The 17,235-nt window shown below is 49.3% G+C and overlaps 1 protein-coding gene and 1 pseudogene across 1 annotated transcript; both read right to left on the bottom strand.

The window, feature by feature from the left end:
• Positions 1–202: 202 nt before the first annotated feature.
• Positions 203–3,877, bottom strand: LOC112208036 (tektin-4-like; annotated as a pseudogene).
• Positions 3,878–13,244: 9,367 nt separating this feature from the next.
• Positions 13,245–16,827, bottom strand: LOC129138562 (ankyrin repeat domain-containing protein SOWAHC-like). Its single transcript, XM_054676148.1, has 2 exons — positions 16,724–16,827; positions 13,245–14,082 (listed from the first exon to the last, which is right to left on the bottom strand). The coding sequence occupies exons 1-2, from the start codon at positions 16,825–16,827 to the stop codon at positions 13,293–13,295; spliced, it is 894 nt and encodes a 297-aa protein (XP_054532123.1). The 3' UTR covers positions 13,245–13,292.
• Between the last annotated feature and the right edge of the window lie 408 nt (positions 16,828–17,235).

Here is a 17,235-nt window from a genome sequence, read left to right as displayed (position 1 = left end):
CATGCTGCCTGTTTTGTCTGAGCTCTGATCCAAGAACCCCCATCCTTGGTGGTCACCAGTACCCAAATCCTGCTCAAGGACTGGGGACTCAATGGTGGTAAAGGCCACGCTGAGGCCCTAGAGTGAGAGCCCTGCCTGCCAGGCCAGGGCTCTTGGGTTCCTCCCGGGCGGTCAATGCTCCCCAGACCACGTCCTGCCTCCATCATCCCCACAGCTCCTCCTGCTCAGTCATGGGTGTTGCAACACCCTGCGATCATACCCAGTGTCACCTGGTTTTACATAGGTTTACGGAGAGGTGACACTTGCTTCTGGGGTCCTTTGGGATAAGTGGGACAGAGGAGAAAGGTGTTGAGGGCCCAGGTCAGGTGATGAGAGGGGGCACAGTGGTTTGCAGGAGCGGGAGCCATCTTCGGGGTTGAGGGTGCCCCATTTTGTGCAGGTGGTGCTGCAGCTTGTGCCGCGCGTCCTCCAGCTCCTCACAGCGGCGCCCGAAGGCCAGGTTCACGGCCTCACACTGGAGTCCCAGGTCCTCAGAGGTTTTGCGAAGGCTGCAGTCCACCAGCACCCACAGGTTGGCCGAGTCCAGGCGCTTGCGCTGGGCGCGGCACAGATTGTCCTGCGTGAACTTGGTCCAGGTCTCCGGGGTGGAGGCGCTGCGGGATGGGAGACAGCCAGGGGAGGGTCGGGAGGCTCTGCCAAATGCTGGGGGCCCTGCCACGCCCCCATTCCCTGTCTGTGCCCCATGCTCCTGGAGGAACTGCATGGACTCCAATGCACCCCGTGCAGACCCACGAAGCCCAGTCCCCCAAGCTGCCTGCCTCCGAGTGCCCCCCGCCCACAACTCCCCTGAGTCCTCCCACACCCTACCCACCCCGGGCACTTAGTCCCCTCCTGCCCCCGCAACCCCGTTCCCAGCACCGCTGCCCCCGAGGCCCCCTCTGCAGCACCTCCGTCCCCCGCAGCCTCCCTTCCCTAGTACCCAGCGCCCGCGTCCGCTTCTCGCACCCAGGAGTTTGCCGCGCTCAAGTGGGCGGTGGTCGCGCTCCCTCTGCTGGCCTTGGGTGGAAATGCAATCCTGCCGGCGCCTGGGGCTGACCCCACCCCACCCTGTCCTGTCTACGGGCAACCAGGCTGTGCACGCGCTGGGCACTTGAGGAGGTCTTGCTCGCTTACTCATGCCAGGGGCAGACAGTTGCCCAAGTGCCCTCGGGGGCGAGGGCCTCTGGGCCAGGCTGGGGGAAGGAGCCCCGCTGGGGCCCCCAGGCAGAGGGAGGCGAGACCACAGCCAGGGCAAGCGCGGGGGCAGAGCTGGCCCCCCCTCTCTTGGAAGGTGGTGGAGTGCCAGATGAGTCTACACCTCGGTGCTCTGGCTGTGGTGGCGCCCGCAGGTCTTGTCGAGGTTGTAGGCCTCCACCTTGTCCGACCAGTGCATCTTGCAGATCTCCGTGTGCTCCCGGTTCAGTCTGGGGCGGGGTGGGGCAGGGCATTGGTGTGTGGCCAGGGAGGGCCCCGCCGGGGACCCTCCATGCTGCAGGCTAGGCCTTCATGCCCGCTTCAGGAGGGAGCTCTGGGCCGGCTGTCCTCGTGCTCAGCAGTGACCAAGAGCTGCCGCCCATGCTGGGAGGCTGCAGATCAGTTGTGGCACTGGGCTTTGGCCACTCAAACTCAGGCTGGGCCGGAACCTCCCCCACCCAGCCCTGTGCTCCCACTGTGACCTGGGACAGCCCCTGCCGGCTCTGAGCTTCAGGGTCCTGTCGTTCAATGCCTTGCCCCAGGACCAGCCGTGGGTGGGGTCAGGAGTCATCCCTTGGGCAGCCCTCGACCCACCGGATCTGGCTCACTGCTTGCACGATGGCTCTCTTCAGCAGCTCCTGAATGTTCCGGATGAGCTCAGCTTCCTGAGGGAGGAGACGCCCTGAACACCAGAGCCGGTCCTTGGTGAGGATCCCAGGAGGCCCAGCTGCTGCAGGCCTTGGTCTACACCTGAGCAACCAGAAGGAGTTGAATGCCGGGCCTGAGCTCTGACTGTGCAAGTTCTGCTCTCTCACTGGGTTTATCCTGGGCTTTTGGGCATTCTCCTTGGTGCATTGTAAGTGGGGTGTTTTCCTCCAGGGCCTTCTATGGGCTGCTGGGAAGGTCCCTCAGCGGCAGTTCCCACGCCCCAGGCCTCAAGAGTCATCACTGCTGCTCACTCACTGCACCCAGGAACGTTGGCCTGCCCCTGGCCTCTGGACAGCCCCTGAGGACCCTAACTCTGGGGGCCCAGATGCCCGCCCAGGCTGCCCCTCAGGGTTCTGTGTTGGGAAAGACCATCCTCACACCAAGAACAGGAGGAAGACCCTGTGTTTCTTCTTACTGCCTGGCCAGTTTAATTTTCTGTGTGTAGGAACAAGCCTTTTTTCCCTGTGATTGGGGTCTTTGCCTGGACCACCAGCTACCTCCTTGTGTGCCAGGGCCCGAGTCCTGCACCCCTCTGTCCCTGGGTTTTCCTCTTCCTGCACTGTCAGTGTCTCCGTCACTTCGCAGGCACCCTTGTTGCAGGCAGAGGGTTTGTGGGAGCTGCAGCAGTTCTTGAGGCACTGAGAGGGTGCAGGGGGATAGGCCTGCAGAAGGGGAAGGGAGGGAGGAGGGAAGGCATGAGGGGAGGGAGGGACTCAAGGGTTCTTGCCTGAGTTTGGGGGTATGGCAGGAGACCAGCTGCCTCCACCCCACATCTTTCACAAATGTCTACAGGCCTTTAGTGGTTCTCATGGAGGCCCCAGGCTCTGAGAGCTCAGGGAATTCTCCAGAGCCAGCATCAGGGCCAGGACTGAGTTACTCTCTCACCCTATGGGGTTGCCCCATAGACAAGCTGGGCTGGATTGGGAAGTTACAGGTGACATGGAGAAGGGGACTTGTGGGTGCAGATCTTCGTGTCCCCGGCTCTGTATAGGATGAATGGGAGCAGTAGATCCCAGCCTATCCCACCCTACCTGTCCACACCCGCAGTGCTGGCCCAGACCTGGGTTTCTACCTTGGGAGCAACTGTCCCAACCAGGGAGCATCTCTGGGGAGCCCAGGGTCAGGATGACTATGCCAGGACTCAAAGGGATTGGAGGACGAGAGGAGAAACAGCTGCTTGGAAGTCAGGGGCCTTCTGGGGCAAAACTGCCTCCTGTCACTAAGGGGCCAGATTTCGGGACTCAGGGGTCTCACGCACAGAGGGCTGGTCTCCCGTGTGCTTGCAGCAGCACGTGGCTTGTCCACATGAACTGCCGGGGGCTCCTCCTCTCTGTGCCCACAAGTCCTGGCCACCCAAGGCTGCTGGCACCTTCAGCAGCTCCGTCTCCACATGGTCACGCACGAGGTTGGCGTGCTGGTGGCGCTGGCTGCACTGCATGTTGTCAGTGGCGATGGAGAAGGGCACCTCCATGGCATCCAGGGCGCGCTCCAGCCGTTTCTTCTGGGCCAGCAGCAGGTCGGTCTCCGCAGCCAGCGCCTCCACCTCGCGCTGCAGCTCCGACTTCCAGCTGTGCGTGTCCTGCAGTCGCTCGCCCACTCTGCACGTGGAGTCTTGCTGTGTCGGCTGCGTCAGCGCCTGGGTCTCTGCGGCCAGCTGATGGCTCTCATGCCCCTGCAGCTCCCGCTCTGCTGGTTGCAGTCGGCGAAGGCCTGGTGGTAGCGAGCATAGCAGTTCTGGAACCACACCTCCAGCCGGCGGTGGCCAGGCCGGAGGACGTGTAGGCGCCCGTGTTGCGGGCCACGTCATACTCTTTGCAGGGCAGCTCGCAGGGCGGCACTTTCTGCGGGGCCGGCTCTGGTAGGAGCACATCCGTCTGCACCATGGTGTCTGCCGCCCACCAGGACCAGGGGAGTGAGGAGTGTGTGTGGTCAGCTTGCTGCGGTCAGCCCAGTGCAGTCATCGGTCGGCTCCAACGTCTCAGTCCCAGAGCAGGACGCGGCTCCCAGTCGCTTGGGTGACGCAGTAAACCAAGAGCTTACGGTTGCCAAGAAACGGGATCTCTTCTCCAGTGGCTAGGGGAGGGGTCATTCAGGGCGGTGGGCAGAATTGCCCTCTTAAAGGGCCAGGCAGCCCCAGCCCCACCTCGGGGCAATCAACAGTGGCCAAGGGTTCCTGTCACTTAGAGGATCCCAGGGCCAGCCCGTCTCCAGCCTCTGTGTCCCACCCTTAGGGTTCAGGGTGTGGGTGGGGACCTACTGCCCTGGCCCCTTCGTTGATTCATCCATTTGTTCCTGGTTTGCTCTCTGATCCTGTCCTGTGCGGAGCTCCGCGCTCAGGGTGAACAAGACAGAGGAGGCTCTGCCCACCTGCCCCCTCAGGGCAGAGGGCTGTGGTTGTTGTGTGGGTGTTGGGTGTGCTGAGTGATAGTGTTACTTGATGCCGTACAGGTGGCTGCTCTCCCTGCCCTCCTGGCCCCAACAGCAGCCTGGTAGCACAGGGAGGGTCCCAGGCCAGGCCCCCTCAGGGGCAGTCTGAGGCAGTTCCTGCAGGGACTCCGCTCCATTTTCTCCTGGACCTAGTGCCTGAGAGCCAGGCCCTGGCCTCTGGCCTTCTCCTCCCAAGTCCCAGCCAGGGTCCCCTCAGGCTGGGCACAGTGGGGAGGGAGGGAGTCTGAGTGTGCTTTTCCCTGGGGAGTTGAATTCAGCCTCTGGGTAAGTGTCCAGAGTCAGATGCCCAAATCTGCCCCACAGGGCGGAGGCAGGCTCTGTGCTGCGGAGGCTGCCCAGAAAGCCACCCAGGGCCATGCTGCCTGGCGGAGACTGGATGGGCAGTAAGCGCCCCAGGACACATCGGCCTCCCCCAAACCTGGGGCGAGGGGAGCCCCAGCCTAGGCGCGATTCCCCACGCAGCCAGCGGAGGGCGGCTTTGGTCTGGCGGTGAGAAGACTGTGGCTCCTGGCTCGGCCTCCCCTCCGCCTGCCTGGTGCATGCACTCCTGGGGACCCCAGCCCCTCCAGCCTCCTCTTCCCTGAGAACCCCGCACCAGAAAGTCCTCGCTAGGAAGTCCATGCCCTTCCTACAGCACAGGCCACTGGGCCCCTGTTCCTTCCACCTTCACCTCCTCTCCCACCACAGCCCGCACCCTCACTCCAGCCACAGGAGCCGGGGCTCCTCCTGGGCCATTCCCACCACCCCGCCCAGGTCTCTCCAGCACCACCATGTGCCGGCCAGTGCCCTCCTCCTGGACCTGACCTCCCCCGGTCCTGACCTCTCCCGCGGCCAGAACCCTCAGTCCATGCTGCTGTCACCACGGTGTGCCTGGCCTGACACAGCCTCCTGATGGGGCTTTGAGGACAGCAGCCGGGAGACTTACCCCAACCCAGGCCGAGCGAGAACCTATTGCAGGTGGCCTGGGAACCTCTTCTCACTGTCCGTCAAGATTGGGAGGTCAGGGGACCTTCAGGGACTGGTGTGGTCTGAGAAACATCCTTGAGCCTCGCCATGACTCAGTTTCCCCAGATGGCAGCAGGCTGGAGCCCACGCAGGGCAGGATGCCAGGCTCCACCTTTTGTCTGGAACCTGCATTCACTGGGCACCTCTCTGTAGGCATAGCAGAGCAGAGCTGCCTGTTTCTGTCCCTGATCTGCAGCCCCAGGAGCCCGAGAGACCACCTAAGCCAAGGAGAAGGCCTCTGGGCCAGAGCCCAGCTCTGCGAAGTGGGAGACCTCTCAGCCTCCACTTCCAGGGGCCCTGAAGTCATTGGCAGGGGGTGCTGCCTACTTGGGGCTCCCAGACTAAGGGAACACATTCACCTGGTGACCGCAATAGGCCCTGCAGGCTGAGGCACAGGATCTGACCAAGGACGCATCAGAGTTAGGGGACTGGGCCCTGACTCCTGCCAGCTGCAAACTCCCAAAGCCCCCAGCCCTCTCATGGGGTGAAGACACCCTGAAGGACACTCCAGTGTGCTCCCACCTCTGGGTTCTGCCAGCCAGAGAGTGGGACTCTCAGGCCACGTGTGTCTTGCTGGATCTCAGCTTCAGGGACCCAGGGTGCTGTCAGCTCTCTGAGACCTGGGTTGGGGGTGTCCATTAGAGCACCTTGGTCAGGACCCAGAGATGGGGAGGGCACGGCTAAGAGCACCCCAGGCAGTTGGCATCTCCAGAAAGCAGGAGATAGCGCATGGCTCTGTGACAGATGTCCCGTGACAGGGAGGATTGGAGGGACAGATGGACGTGCTCAGGGCTGAGGGGCAGACGAGACCACCAAAGGGCAACTTGGACAGTGGATGGCCCCAGGAAGGCCCCTGAACCCCATCCTGATTGATCCAGGGCCAGTGACCTTGGCCCAGACTGCAGGCCTGGGGACTCAGGTTCCTTTAGTTTCTTAAGAAACTACTATACTCCTTTTTGGCATAGCTGTACGATTTTACATTCCAACCAGTCATGTGTGAAAGCTCCAGTTTTTACTCATGCTCCCCAGCATTTGATGTTTTATTTTTATTTTAGCTATTCTGGTATATATGTGTTAGTCATTGTGGTCTTAATTTGCAAATTTCTAATGACTAATGACATTTAACATCTTTTCATGTTCATAATTAAATACCATCTGTATTCCTTTTCACATATGATTAGCACAAATGTGAAAAATCAGAACAAAATTTTTCACACAACTTCAAAATTTTTAGAACAATACTCAAGGGAAAAGGTGTTTATTTAGAACAATGAAAACAATGAGACATTAACTTCCAGCTTAAATAAAGTTGATTGTGTGCATAAAAATGGTGAAAATATTGGACTTTCTTGGCAAAAGAAGAAAGGGGAAGACTTTATATTTTCTGACATAATATTTATCATTTGTCTTTGGTTTGTGTATTATGTGTATGATTTTGAAAAAATGCATCAAAGATATAACTTTCTGGTGTTTTCTTTGATATTATCCTTGCAAACAGAAAAGTTGGCACATGTTTCTGTATAAAACTGGTCAAAGTTGGCCTAGGAATGATCTTACATTGTACTTTCACTTTACATCATACTGTAAGAGTTTAATAATAGCTAAGGCATCAGCATTGATGTGGACTTATTATCCCTATTCAAGAGGTGGTGTGAGGTTTAGGAGAGTTATGTGCCCTTTATCATAAAACGAATCTATGAAGCATTTATATAAAAACCCAGTATTTCTGGTTTCAAATTCAGTACTGTGCCGTCTGCTTGATAGATTTGTTCGCAGGTTAGAGACATTTTATTGCATAACTTCCATGAAATATCACAGTTGTACTCTTGACTATGTTTGAATCACAAAAAGACTTTAATCTGCACTCAGTTCTTGTAACTAAAATCTTCAGTTTGAATATGAATTTCACTTAAAGAACATCGCTAGAAATTTCAGAGAGAAAAAGATTTTACTTGCAGAATACAATCTGCATTTGCTTTGACAACTAGTTAGTTCACATATGTAAAATAAGTCTACCTGTCTGTATGCATAATTAAGATGTAACAGTAGTGTGGTAATGACTTGTTAAAGCAATTAGAATGGCAGTGGATCATGGCACAATTTACCTTAAAAGCCATGAGCAGAATACATCACAAGCTATGATACAATAAATAGTCATTAGGTTTAAAGTAGTATCCACATATAAAAACACAAAGCATATTTTAGGCCTTTAAATGAAAGCTTCATTCAGTCAATATTGGTCTTCCTGTAGATGCATTTATGAAACAAAACCACAAAACATACAGCTTACCCGCTTCTCAAAACTCATTGCACAATAGGTTGAGGGACTTCTCTACACCAGGACCTATTATTAAAACCAGTAAGTCCTCAGTGAAAATCATTTATTTGCCTGCAGTGTCATCTGATGTGTCTGTTGTAGGCAGCTGTGGCAGTGGTGGGTGGTTTAGTGACACGGACCCTGCCCACGTCTGTCCGTCCATCAGTGGGCTAGTGTCTCTCTGGCTGCCCCTGAGAAGGGTCTATAGGAGTTAACGGCATTAGCATGGGATTGAAAAGAAATCATCTTGGATTCAAACTTCCATTTCAGTATTCATTTCCAGCTAAGTTTGTGTAGCATGCTTAATGTTTCTGAAGCTCAATTTTAGTAATGGTAAAGTATATCTGCCTAAAAGACAGGGACACATCCCAGTTTTGTGTTTTTTTATTTTTATTTTATTGTATTTTTCTTGAGACGGATTTTTGCTCTTGCTGCCCAGGCTGGAGTGCAATGGTGCAATCTCGGCTCACCACAACCTCCACCTCCTGGGTTCCAGGGACTCTCCTGCTTCAGCATTCTGAGTAAATGGAATTACAGGTGCCTGCCACCACACCCAGCTAATTTTTTGTATTTTTAATAGAGACGGGTTTCACCATGTTGGCCAGGCTGGTCTTGAAACCCTGACTTCAGATGATCCACCCACCTCAGATGATAATCCCGCCAAGTGCTGAGATTACAGGTGTGAGCCACCATGCCCGGCCTTATCCTCAAAAAAGAATTTATCAAAAATGTATGTGTGTGTGTGTGTGTGTGTTTTAAGTAGAGTAACACTATATTAAAATGCCACTATAGATGTTCTAACAAAAAACCTCAATTTAACAAATGTATGTGGGGAGAGGGAGAGAGAGAGGGAGAGAGAGAGGGAGAGAGGGAGGGAGAGAGAAGGAGGGAGGGAGAGAGAGAGGGAGAGAGAGAGGGAGAGACGGAGGGAGAGAGAAGGAGGGGGGCAGAGAGAGAGAGAAGAGAGAGAGAGATATCTCTTGTGTCTCTACCTTTTTGGATGATGACCCCAGTCCTAACAGATTAGGGCCTTACCCTTTTGCCCGTATTTAACCTTTACCTTCTTAAAAGCTCCTTCTCCAAATACAGTCACACTGGGAGATAGGGCTTCAGGTTAGGAATTCTGGGGGGACATAATTCTCTCCAGAACAGACACTAATATCATGAGTGCTCAGATTGCTAGTGAATGTGTTCTTGTTACAATTATTTTTGCTTTGCAGTTTTAGATAATGAATACTTGGATAATAAATACCCACTGTAATCTAATTTTTTCAACACTTCTTACTTGCATGGATTCTAAACAGGTGTCCAATGTAATTCTTATGTCTGTTTCTCTGTAGACACTGTGTTTCTTCCTCTGCCTTATTTTAATCTTTTATCTTTGTTACAGGTTTTCTACAGTTTGAATATGATATTCCTAGGTATATTTTTAAAATATTCATCCTTCTTGGTGTTCTCTGAGCTTTTTGGATTTGTAATTTGGTGTCTGTCATTAATTTGTGTTTTTTTCCTAGTTAAAAAAATGAACTTTATAGATTTTACATTCTCAACTTTCACTTATTTTCAAAATGAGAGACAAGACACCTAAACTCCAAGATTTCAGTCCTGAATGCAATAGTACCAGATTTTCAAGTTACATAAGTGAACTGCATAAACACCATTAGTATCAAGTGTACCCTATAAGAAACACATGGACATACTTGCGTTGTTTAACCACACGGTGTCATATCAATAAACATCAAAGTATCTGACACATATTTGTCCATTAAAGGTAAACACAACTCTGAGTATCAAATTAAATTAACCATTTGCCTTTTATAATCTAAATCAGAAATTGAAAAACAGGAAGAATGTAGAGGTAAGTGGCTGAAAATGCTCTGCTTACTGCACACAAGCACATCATGACAAAGAATGCTAGAAGTAGCTTTCCTCAGAAGTAATAATTGAACATTTAAAATATTATTTTCTCAGAAAAGTTAAAGCTTTTAGTGTAAAAAGCATGGTAAATGACATTTTAACTTAATAGTTAACTATATAGCAAATTATAGATTTCAAGCAATTATTTACCCACATTTCACCAGAACCTTCAGTGAAAGTGTCTACTCTCAACATTGACCAGACCCTTCCTGTTCTGAAGTGTCTACTCTTTAGAGTTGCTTCAGCTTTACATATCTGTAAAACCTAAGATTACTCAATGAGAAGTTACAGCTTATTCTGTACTAGATACAGAAAATACATATAGATTTAGAACAAATGGATGTTTTTCAACTTAAAAAAAGTATTTTTATTTACACAATGTTAGATTGTTTTTCACCTATGTGTATACATAACAGTGTTTCCCAAATTCACAGGGTCCACTTCCATAATTCTAAAGCAAAAATAGAGGCACACAAATGGATAATAATTCATAGCTTTATGCCTTTTTTAAAAAACATATCTTTAAAGAAATTCAGTTGCCATTTAGACAAAGATGTGATGAACCTGTAACAAATTTCTATGACTTGGAAAATTAAAGGTCTAAAAATCCTGAATGTTGTAACACTGGGCAGTTTGCAATCTGTGCATGGGTTCACTCACCCTATGGTCCGTGAACTCCCTTATCCTGCAAGCTGTAGGTAGTTTCAGCAAATATGAGACTCAATAAGACTAAGGAAGGGCTTGTTTAAATTAGTTCCCCTCACAGTTGATTCTAATCTTGCAATGAACAGATTTAATGTACTAGTGAGTTAAATTTTAAAGTAATTATAAAGCCATTTACTCTATCATAAATGAATGAAATGTAAGAATCACACTTGAAACAAGTCTTTCATTTTAATGAATGGTATCTTTCATTTATATACAAAGGAATTCACTTGCCAGCAGCATTTAAATATAGAAATAGTCTCGTCTTTTCTCTAGTGCCTTTTATAAAGCAGTGCCATTTCTAACTAGGTGTATTTGTTTCCCAGCTATTCAGTAACTACATTATAGGTATCTAATAGACTCAAGAAAAGATTGGAAAATTGAGAAGATTTAGCATTTTAAACATTTGAAAAATGTTGCTACAAAGCATCGATTATGAATGCATTAGTAAAATAAATTGACACCTTATGTGAGAATCATTAAGTTGGTTTAATTATATCGCACAAGTATGGGCTCACTAATATTTATAACAATTTATGCTAATTAAACCAGAAAGTTTCTGTAGGTAATTCAGCTCTGAGCACCATTTAATAAGGTTATGCCAAATAGAACCAATGGTTATGTAATACCCAGAATATAAACCTCAGCAAATTCAAACTTTTGGAATGGCAACACAAGTGAGAATGAGAGGCAATATTTCATTTCAAAGTACCATAGGCTGCTTAGAGTGTTCTTTTCTTTTAAAAATTTGTGTGGTTGTTAGTAATGTGCCTTAACACTGGTCCTCCTTGACAGCGGTGTTAGAGATGGTTAGGTAGAACCTATATTACGGAAGTCAGCGTTGCCCATTTCTTTAGTTCAGTGATTAAAATTGAAATTGCTTTTACAAAACAATTGAACTGCTGCTTACAATATAAATAGAATACCAACAGGTTTCCTGTTGTATTCACATTCTTCTCTAATTAGTATTTTTGCATTTCCACTCTGACCTGACCTTCAGTAGTTCCTTTATTTTTATTTTCAAGCATTTTTATGAGTATATAATAGGCATATATATTTATGGGGTGCATGAGATATTTTGATACAGGCAATGCAACATGAACTAATCACATCATGGAGAGTGGGTATCCATCCCTTTAAGCATGTATCTTTTGTGTTACAATCCAATTAGATTCTTTTAGTTATTTTAAAATGTACAATTATTGACTAGAGTCCCCCTCTTGTGCTATCAAACAGTATGTCTTATTCATTCCTTCTGCCTGTTTTTGTACCCATTACCCGTGCCCTGTGTCCCCCACCAGCCCCCTAGTACTTAGTATGTCCATGAGCTTAATTGTTTTGATTTTTAGATCCCACAAATAAGTGAGAACATGCAATGTCTGCCTTTCCATGCTTGGCTTATTTCCCTTAACATAATGATATCCAGTTCCTTCCATCTTGTTGCAAATGATTGAATCTCATTCTTTTTTAGGGCTGAATAATACTCCACTCTGTGTATCTACCACATTTTCTTTAATACATTAATCTGTTGATGGACACTTAGGTTGCTTCCAAATCTTAGCTATTGTCAACAGTGGTGCAACCAACATGGGAGTGCAGATAATTTCTTCGATATACTCATTTCTTATTTTGGGGGTATATATCCAACAGTGGGATTGCTGGATCATGTGGCACCTCTATTTTCAGTGTTTAGAGGAACCTCCAAACTGTTCTCCACCATGGCTGTACCAGTAGTACCTTAAAATGCAAATGCAATTGGTAAAAGAACAAGACAGCATGTAGTACTTGCACTTACAAATACTACCAGTTTTGTACAAATTTGCATTTTTTTTGTCCTTGAAAGAGTAACCACTTAATAAAACAGATAATTAAAAGCGCAATGTTCCTTCCTTTGCATGGCATGCAGGAATGGTGAAAGCAAAGAAACAGTCATCCCTTCTCTTCCCCCCACTTCTGGTCTCCGGAAATAGGAACGCCAGGTCAGACAGGTGGAGGAGGGAAATGGGGCACAGGTCAAAGTATGATGAATCTCTTAAAAAGAAATCCGGCCAGGCGCAGTGGCTCATGCCTCTAATCCCAGCACTTTGGCAGGCCAAGGCGGGCGGATCACGAGGTCAGGAATAGAGACCATCCTGGAGAACACGGTGACACCCTGTCTCTACTAAAAATACAAAAAAATTAGCCGTGTGTGGTGGCGGACGCCTGTAGTCCCAGCTACTGGGAGGCTGGGGCTGGAGAATGGCATAAACCCGAGGGGAGGAGCTTGCAGTGAGCGGAGATGGCGCCACTGCATTCCAGCCTGGGTGACAGAGTGAGACTCCTTCCCCCCACCGCCAAAAAAAAAAAAACAACAACAACAACAAAAACAAACAAACAAACAAACCAAAAAAACACTTTCCCCGGAATGCTAGCCTGATGGGAACTCCACCCCATCCATTCCAACCTAGTAAGGATAGTTTAGTTTGTCTTTTCTGGTCTCACTTCCTGACGTCTAATGTTCTTTTTTTGTTTCTGTTATTAAATTTCAGAAGACAAACCTTAGCATTTTCTAAAAGAAATTATTTTTTACCTAAATACATTGGACTTTGGTCTTAATTTGAAGGAATAGGATAAGTGGCCTTTAAGAGAGTGTTCCTACTCCTTCTCTTCCAGTGGTTGCTCTGGGTCCCTGAAAGAGGGTGTGATGTGAACCATCTGGGTTGTGAAGTGGATTTTGTTGAGCCTGTGTTTTTTAAGTCCATTAGTCCTGCCCGAGGCTGTGCACCCTGGAATCCTTGGCTTCACGTCTGGACCACCTTCAGCCAAGTGGTGATGGTGGAGAGGGTCCACCCATCTTCCAGGACGTGTGAGAGTTTGTAGGTGGTGAGATGGAGGGGGCAGCTTTTAAATCTTCCAGTACCCACCTCCGCTGCTGGCGGTGCTCTCCCCATCGTCCTTGTCCAGGACTCCCATCAGGGTCTCAATCTCTTCTGTGATGCTCTGACTCACATGCTGGGAGGCCCTTTTCCCAATGTAGTCCCTGATATCCACATCGGCGTCCTATGTCCCCACTAGCAGCTTCACCATCTCCAAGGTACATGGCTGCCAAGTGCAGGGCGGTGTAGCTCTGGCCTTGCTGTTCCCAGGCAGCAGAGGCTCGTTGGGGAAGTTGACCAGCATGGCCAGAAGCTCCAGCCTGCAGTGCTAGGTGCCTGGGCAGGCAGGTGAGGCTGTGATGAAGCCCAGAGTGGCCAGCAGGCCGGCTGGCACGGCGGCAACCCCCTAAGCTGTCCACTCCCCATCGGAGGCCGAGAGCAGCCAGCCGTGCTTCCTGGTCCAGCTCACCCAGCCCCACAGCTCTCCTCCGTGGACGGGAAAGCCAGCCCTGCGCCGCCAGAGTCACTCGCCTCTGCTGTGTCCTCGGAGGAGGAGCTCCCAGGCTGCTGCCTCCAGGACACAGGTTCCTCTTCAAGGGCAGGGCACTGCGCCTTCCCAGGTCGCTCAAGTTCTGGCGGAATGGCCTCGGGGCGGTAGCCCCCCAGGAGCTGCCCCTGTCCGCCTCCTGGCAACCGTGGGGCGGGGGCTCCAGGTCCTCGCTGGTCTGAGGTCCCGCATCTGGGGTAGGGGCTGGTGGAGACGGCGAGCTCTTCCTGCGTCTCCGCCGCTCAGGGCGGCCCGTGCAGGGGCTGGGCTCCCCCTTGCCCAGCTCGGCCCTGCCTGTGGAGCACTTCGGGGACCGCTGTTTCAGGGAGGGGATGGTGAATGCTGCGCTCCGCGTTCACGTGGACGCGGGACAGGTACCAGGGGCGCGGCCTCAGGCGGAGGACCCGCCAGAACCTCTTCCTGAGACGCAGGTACTGGGCGCCATCGGCGGGGTCCGTGCAGTGGCCACAGCGTTCACCCAGAGATACATTTAAACAGTTTTATTCTCCTGTTTTTTATTTTTTCATTCCAGAAACCATTACTACTATGCAACGGAGTAAAAATATCTAGTTTAAATAATAATTTGATACGGTCAGGTGGGGATGAGTGCACACGTGTGTGTACACACACACACAGGCCCTAAATGGGATATTTTGGCGGAGCAGAGGGATAAGGCTTTTATTTCGTTGGTGTGTTGAGTTAGAATCGCCCTTCTCACAATTAAATAATTTAAATCAGGAGTTTTATTAAAGCTAATTTGTACAACTAGGCAACATCTTTTCTCCTTATATTTATACACATATACACATCTCTAATATTTGCATTTATTACTTCATCTAAAAGAGCCTGGAAAAAGGGTCCTAGGTCTTGGCTAGTTAAGGTAAAAATCTATATTTTAAGGTAATAAAGACGTTTGCTATGGACAGAGACCTGCAGACACTGTGGGTGAAGCTGATTCATGTTCCATTGAAGGAAATGACATGGGGTTTTCTAAGGGAAAGCCCAGCATTCTGCAAGGAGAGGGGAGGTCCCAGGGGGGAATTGGAGTCAGCATTAGGATCTAAGTGTCACAGGGGAGTGTGTTCCCAAAAAAGACTGTGACTGTTTCTGTGTGCATCCTGAACTGGTTACCATGAGTGTGTGTGTGTGTGTGTGTGTGTGTGTGTGTGAATTAAAAGAGGAGTTACATGCTGGGGTATTCCTGGTATCTCAACTGGCATCTCAGCTGCTGGTGATGATGGCTATACATTTTCCTCAGTATTCAATGTGCGCATTTTGAGTTAACACTCCACCCATTGGCTGAGGCAGGTGGATCATCTGAGGTGAAGAGTTCGAGACCAGCCTGGCCAATATGTGAAACTCTGTCTCTACTAAAAATACAAAAATTAGCCAGGCATGGTTGCAGCACCTGTAATCCCAGCTACTCGGGAGGCCAAGACAGGAGAATTGCTTGAATCCAGGAGACAGAATTTGCAGCGAGCTGAGATGGACCACTGCACTCCAGCTTGGGCAGCAGAGTGAGACTTGGTCTCAAAAAAAAAAAGTTATTGTGACATGCTGTACACATGCTGTGCACATTCACAAATTCAGTGTCTCCCAGAAGTCTGAGATTCTTTCTTTCTTTCTTTTTTTGTTTTTTTGAGAAGGAATTTCACTCTTGTTGCCCAGGCTGGAGTGCAATGGTGTGATCTCGGCTAACTACAACCCTTCCTGGGTTCAAGCGATTCTCCTGCCTCAGCCCAAGTAGCTCCTGCCTCCCAAGTAGCTGGGATTACAGGCATGTGCCACCATGCGCAGCTAATTTTTTATTTTTAGTAGAGTTGGGGTTTCTCCACGTTGATCAGGCTCATCTCGAACTCCTGACCTCAGGTGATCCACCCGCCTTGGCCTCTCGAAGTGCTGGTATTACAGCCATGAGCCACCATGCCCAGCCAGAAAGTTTTAAGGCTATGATTATTAGACCATCATACACACAAAAAGTACTTAAAAAGTCTCAGGAATGCAGTCCCTCATTGGCCTGGTATGACAAAGATAAAAAGAAGTTGGTCGTGAAAATTTCTGAATGTGGTTTAGGAGAAGGAACCCCAGTAAGATTCAGAGACAACCTAGAAAATTGAAAGACAATTTTACTACCCAAATCACCCTTCTATAAAAAATAATAGAAGATGTCAAATATGAAAATAAAACTGTCCTCTGGGCCCTCAATTTTCCGTGTTATTGGGAAGGCAGACAGCTACTCAACAGTTATATCCCATAAGAATGGATAACACTAAAACAACTGACAGCATCAAGTATTGGTTAGAAAGTGGAACTGATTCTCTCAAACATTTTCATTGTAGTTTAAGATGGCACAACCACTTAGGAAAATGTCTCCCTATTTCATACAATGCCAAATGTATACTTATTTTATAACCCAGAAAATCCACTCTTATGTACTTAAACTCAAGAAAAGTGAAAATATTATTACAGAAAAATGTGTATATCTGATTTGTTCGTAGCAGGTTTATTCATGATAGCCTCAAATCAGAAACTGCTTTTGTGTCTATCAATAGTGGAGTGGATTATAAACAAAACAAGCAAAGGCCTCAAACCTGTGGTATAGTCATAAAATTGAGTATTACAAAATAAAGTTAATGAATAATCAATAGGAACAAAATGATGTCACAAGCATGTTTAGTGAATGAACATAAAAATTATATAATTTATAGTTTCACTTATGTAAATGGTGAAAACAGACAAAACTATCATTTTGTGGAAAGAATCAAAACCATGGAAGCCTCTGTGTTCAAATATTGAATGGAAATGGGCATGAGAAAACGTGTTTCTGCCAGATCTTCTATATGCCTGAGGTACATTCACTCGATGTATTTTGCATATACTATTTTTGCAAATAAAACTGAGATAGACGCAAAATAACTCAAGAGAAAATAGCTAGAAATAGGTAGAGTTGGGATAGAAGCCTTGGAAGCTCCCCCCTACCTTGCTCACCTGGCACAGGCCGAGGAAGCCCTGGGACAATGCTGTGAGCGATCTGAGGGCCATCCATGGGAGCCTCGCCAGCCCATGCCGGTGCCCGAGCTGCCCGCCGCCATCTGAATAAGTTGCAAAGACAGTGCTGGCCTGGCAACTGGTGATGCTCCATGCCCCACCCCAACCCTCACTTCTACCCAAGTAGTGGCAACCCCAGAGACAGATGCTTGGGCGGCAACGGCTAAGTCTGGTAGTTGGCCAGGCGGCCAAAGGACGGGAACTGGCTGTTCACCCCATCCCAGTTTCCACGGAGAACTCAACCACCATGGCCCCTGAGCGGACCCTCAGGCCTGGGCTGTGCTCTGTGCCTGCAAACCTGACGCCTTCCAGGGGAGCTCCGCCTTCCCACGCCAGCGCCTCAGCTGCTGCAGAAAACTGCAAAACTGCAAGTTGCACACAGGCAGAGATGACGGAGCAACCCCTGACCCTCCGTGCCACTCACCCTACCCGCACACACACCTGCCACGCGG

Source organism: Pan troglodytes, chromosome 23 (assembly GCF_028858775.2).
Source record: "Pan troglodytes isolate AG18354 chromosome 23, NHGRI_mPanTro3-v2.0_pri, whole genome shotgun sequence".
Taxonomy (NCBI): Eukaryota; Metazoa; Chordata; class Mammalia; order Primates; family Hominidae; genus Pan; species Pan troglodytes.
Note: the sequence above shows the minus strand (reverse complement) of the source record. Positions and strands in the feature narration are given on the sequence as shown.

Bases quoted from the DNA above. Each gene is read 5' to 3' on its own strand.
- LOC129138562 (XM_054676148.1), bottom strand. From the start codon at position 16,827: ATGGCGGCGGGCAGCTCGGGCACCGGCATGGGCTGGCGAGGCTCCCAT. The intron at 14,083-16,723 runs GTGAGCAAGGTA...GTGAACGCGGAG, and splicing joins GCTTCCTCGGCCTGTGCCAG to CGCAGCATTCACCATCCCCT.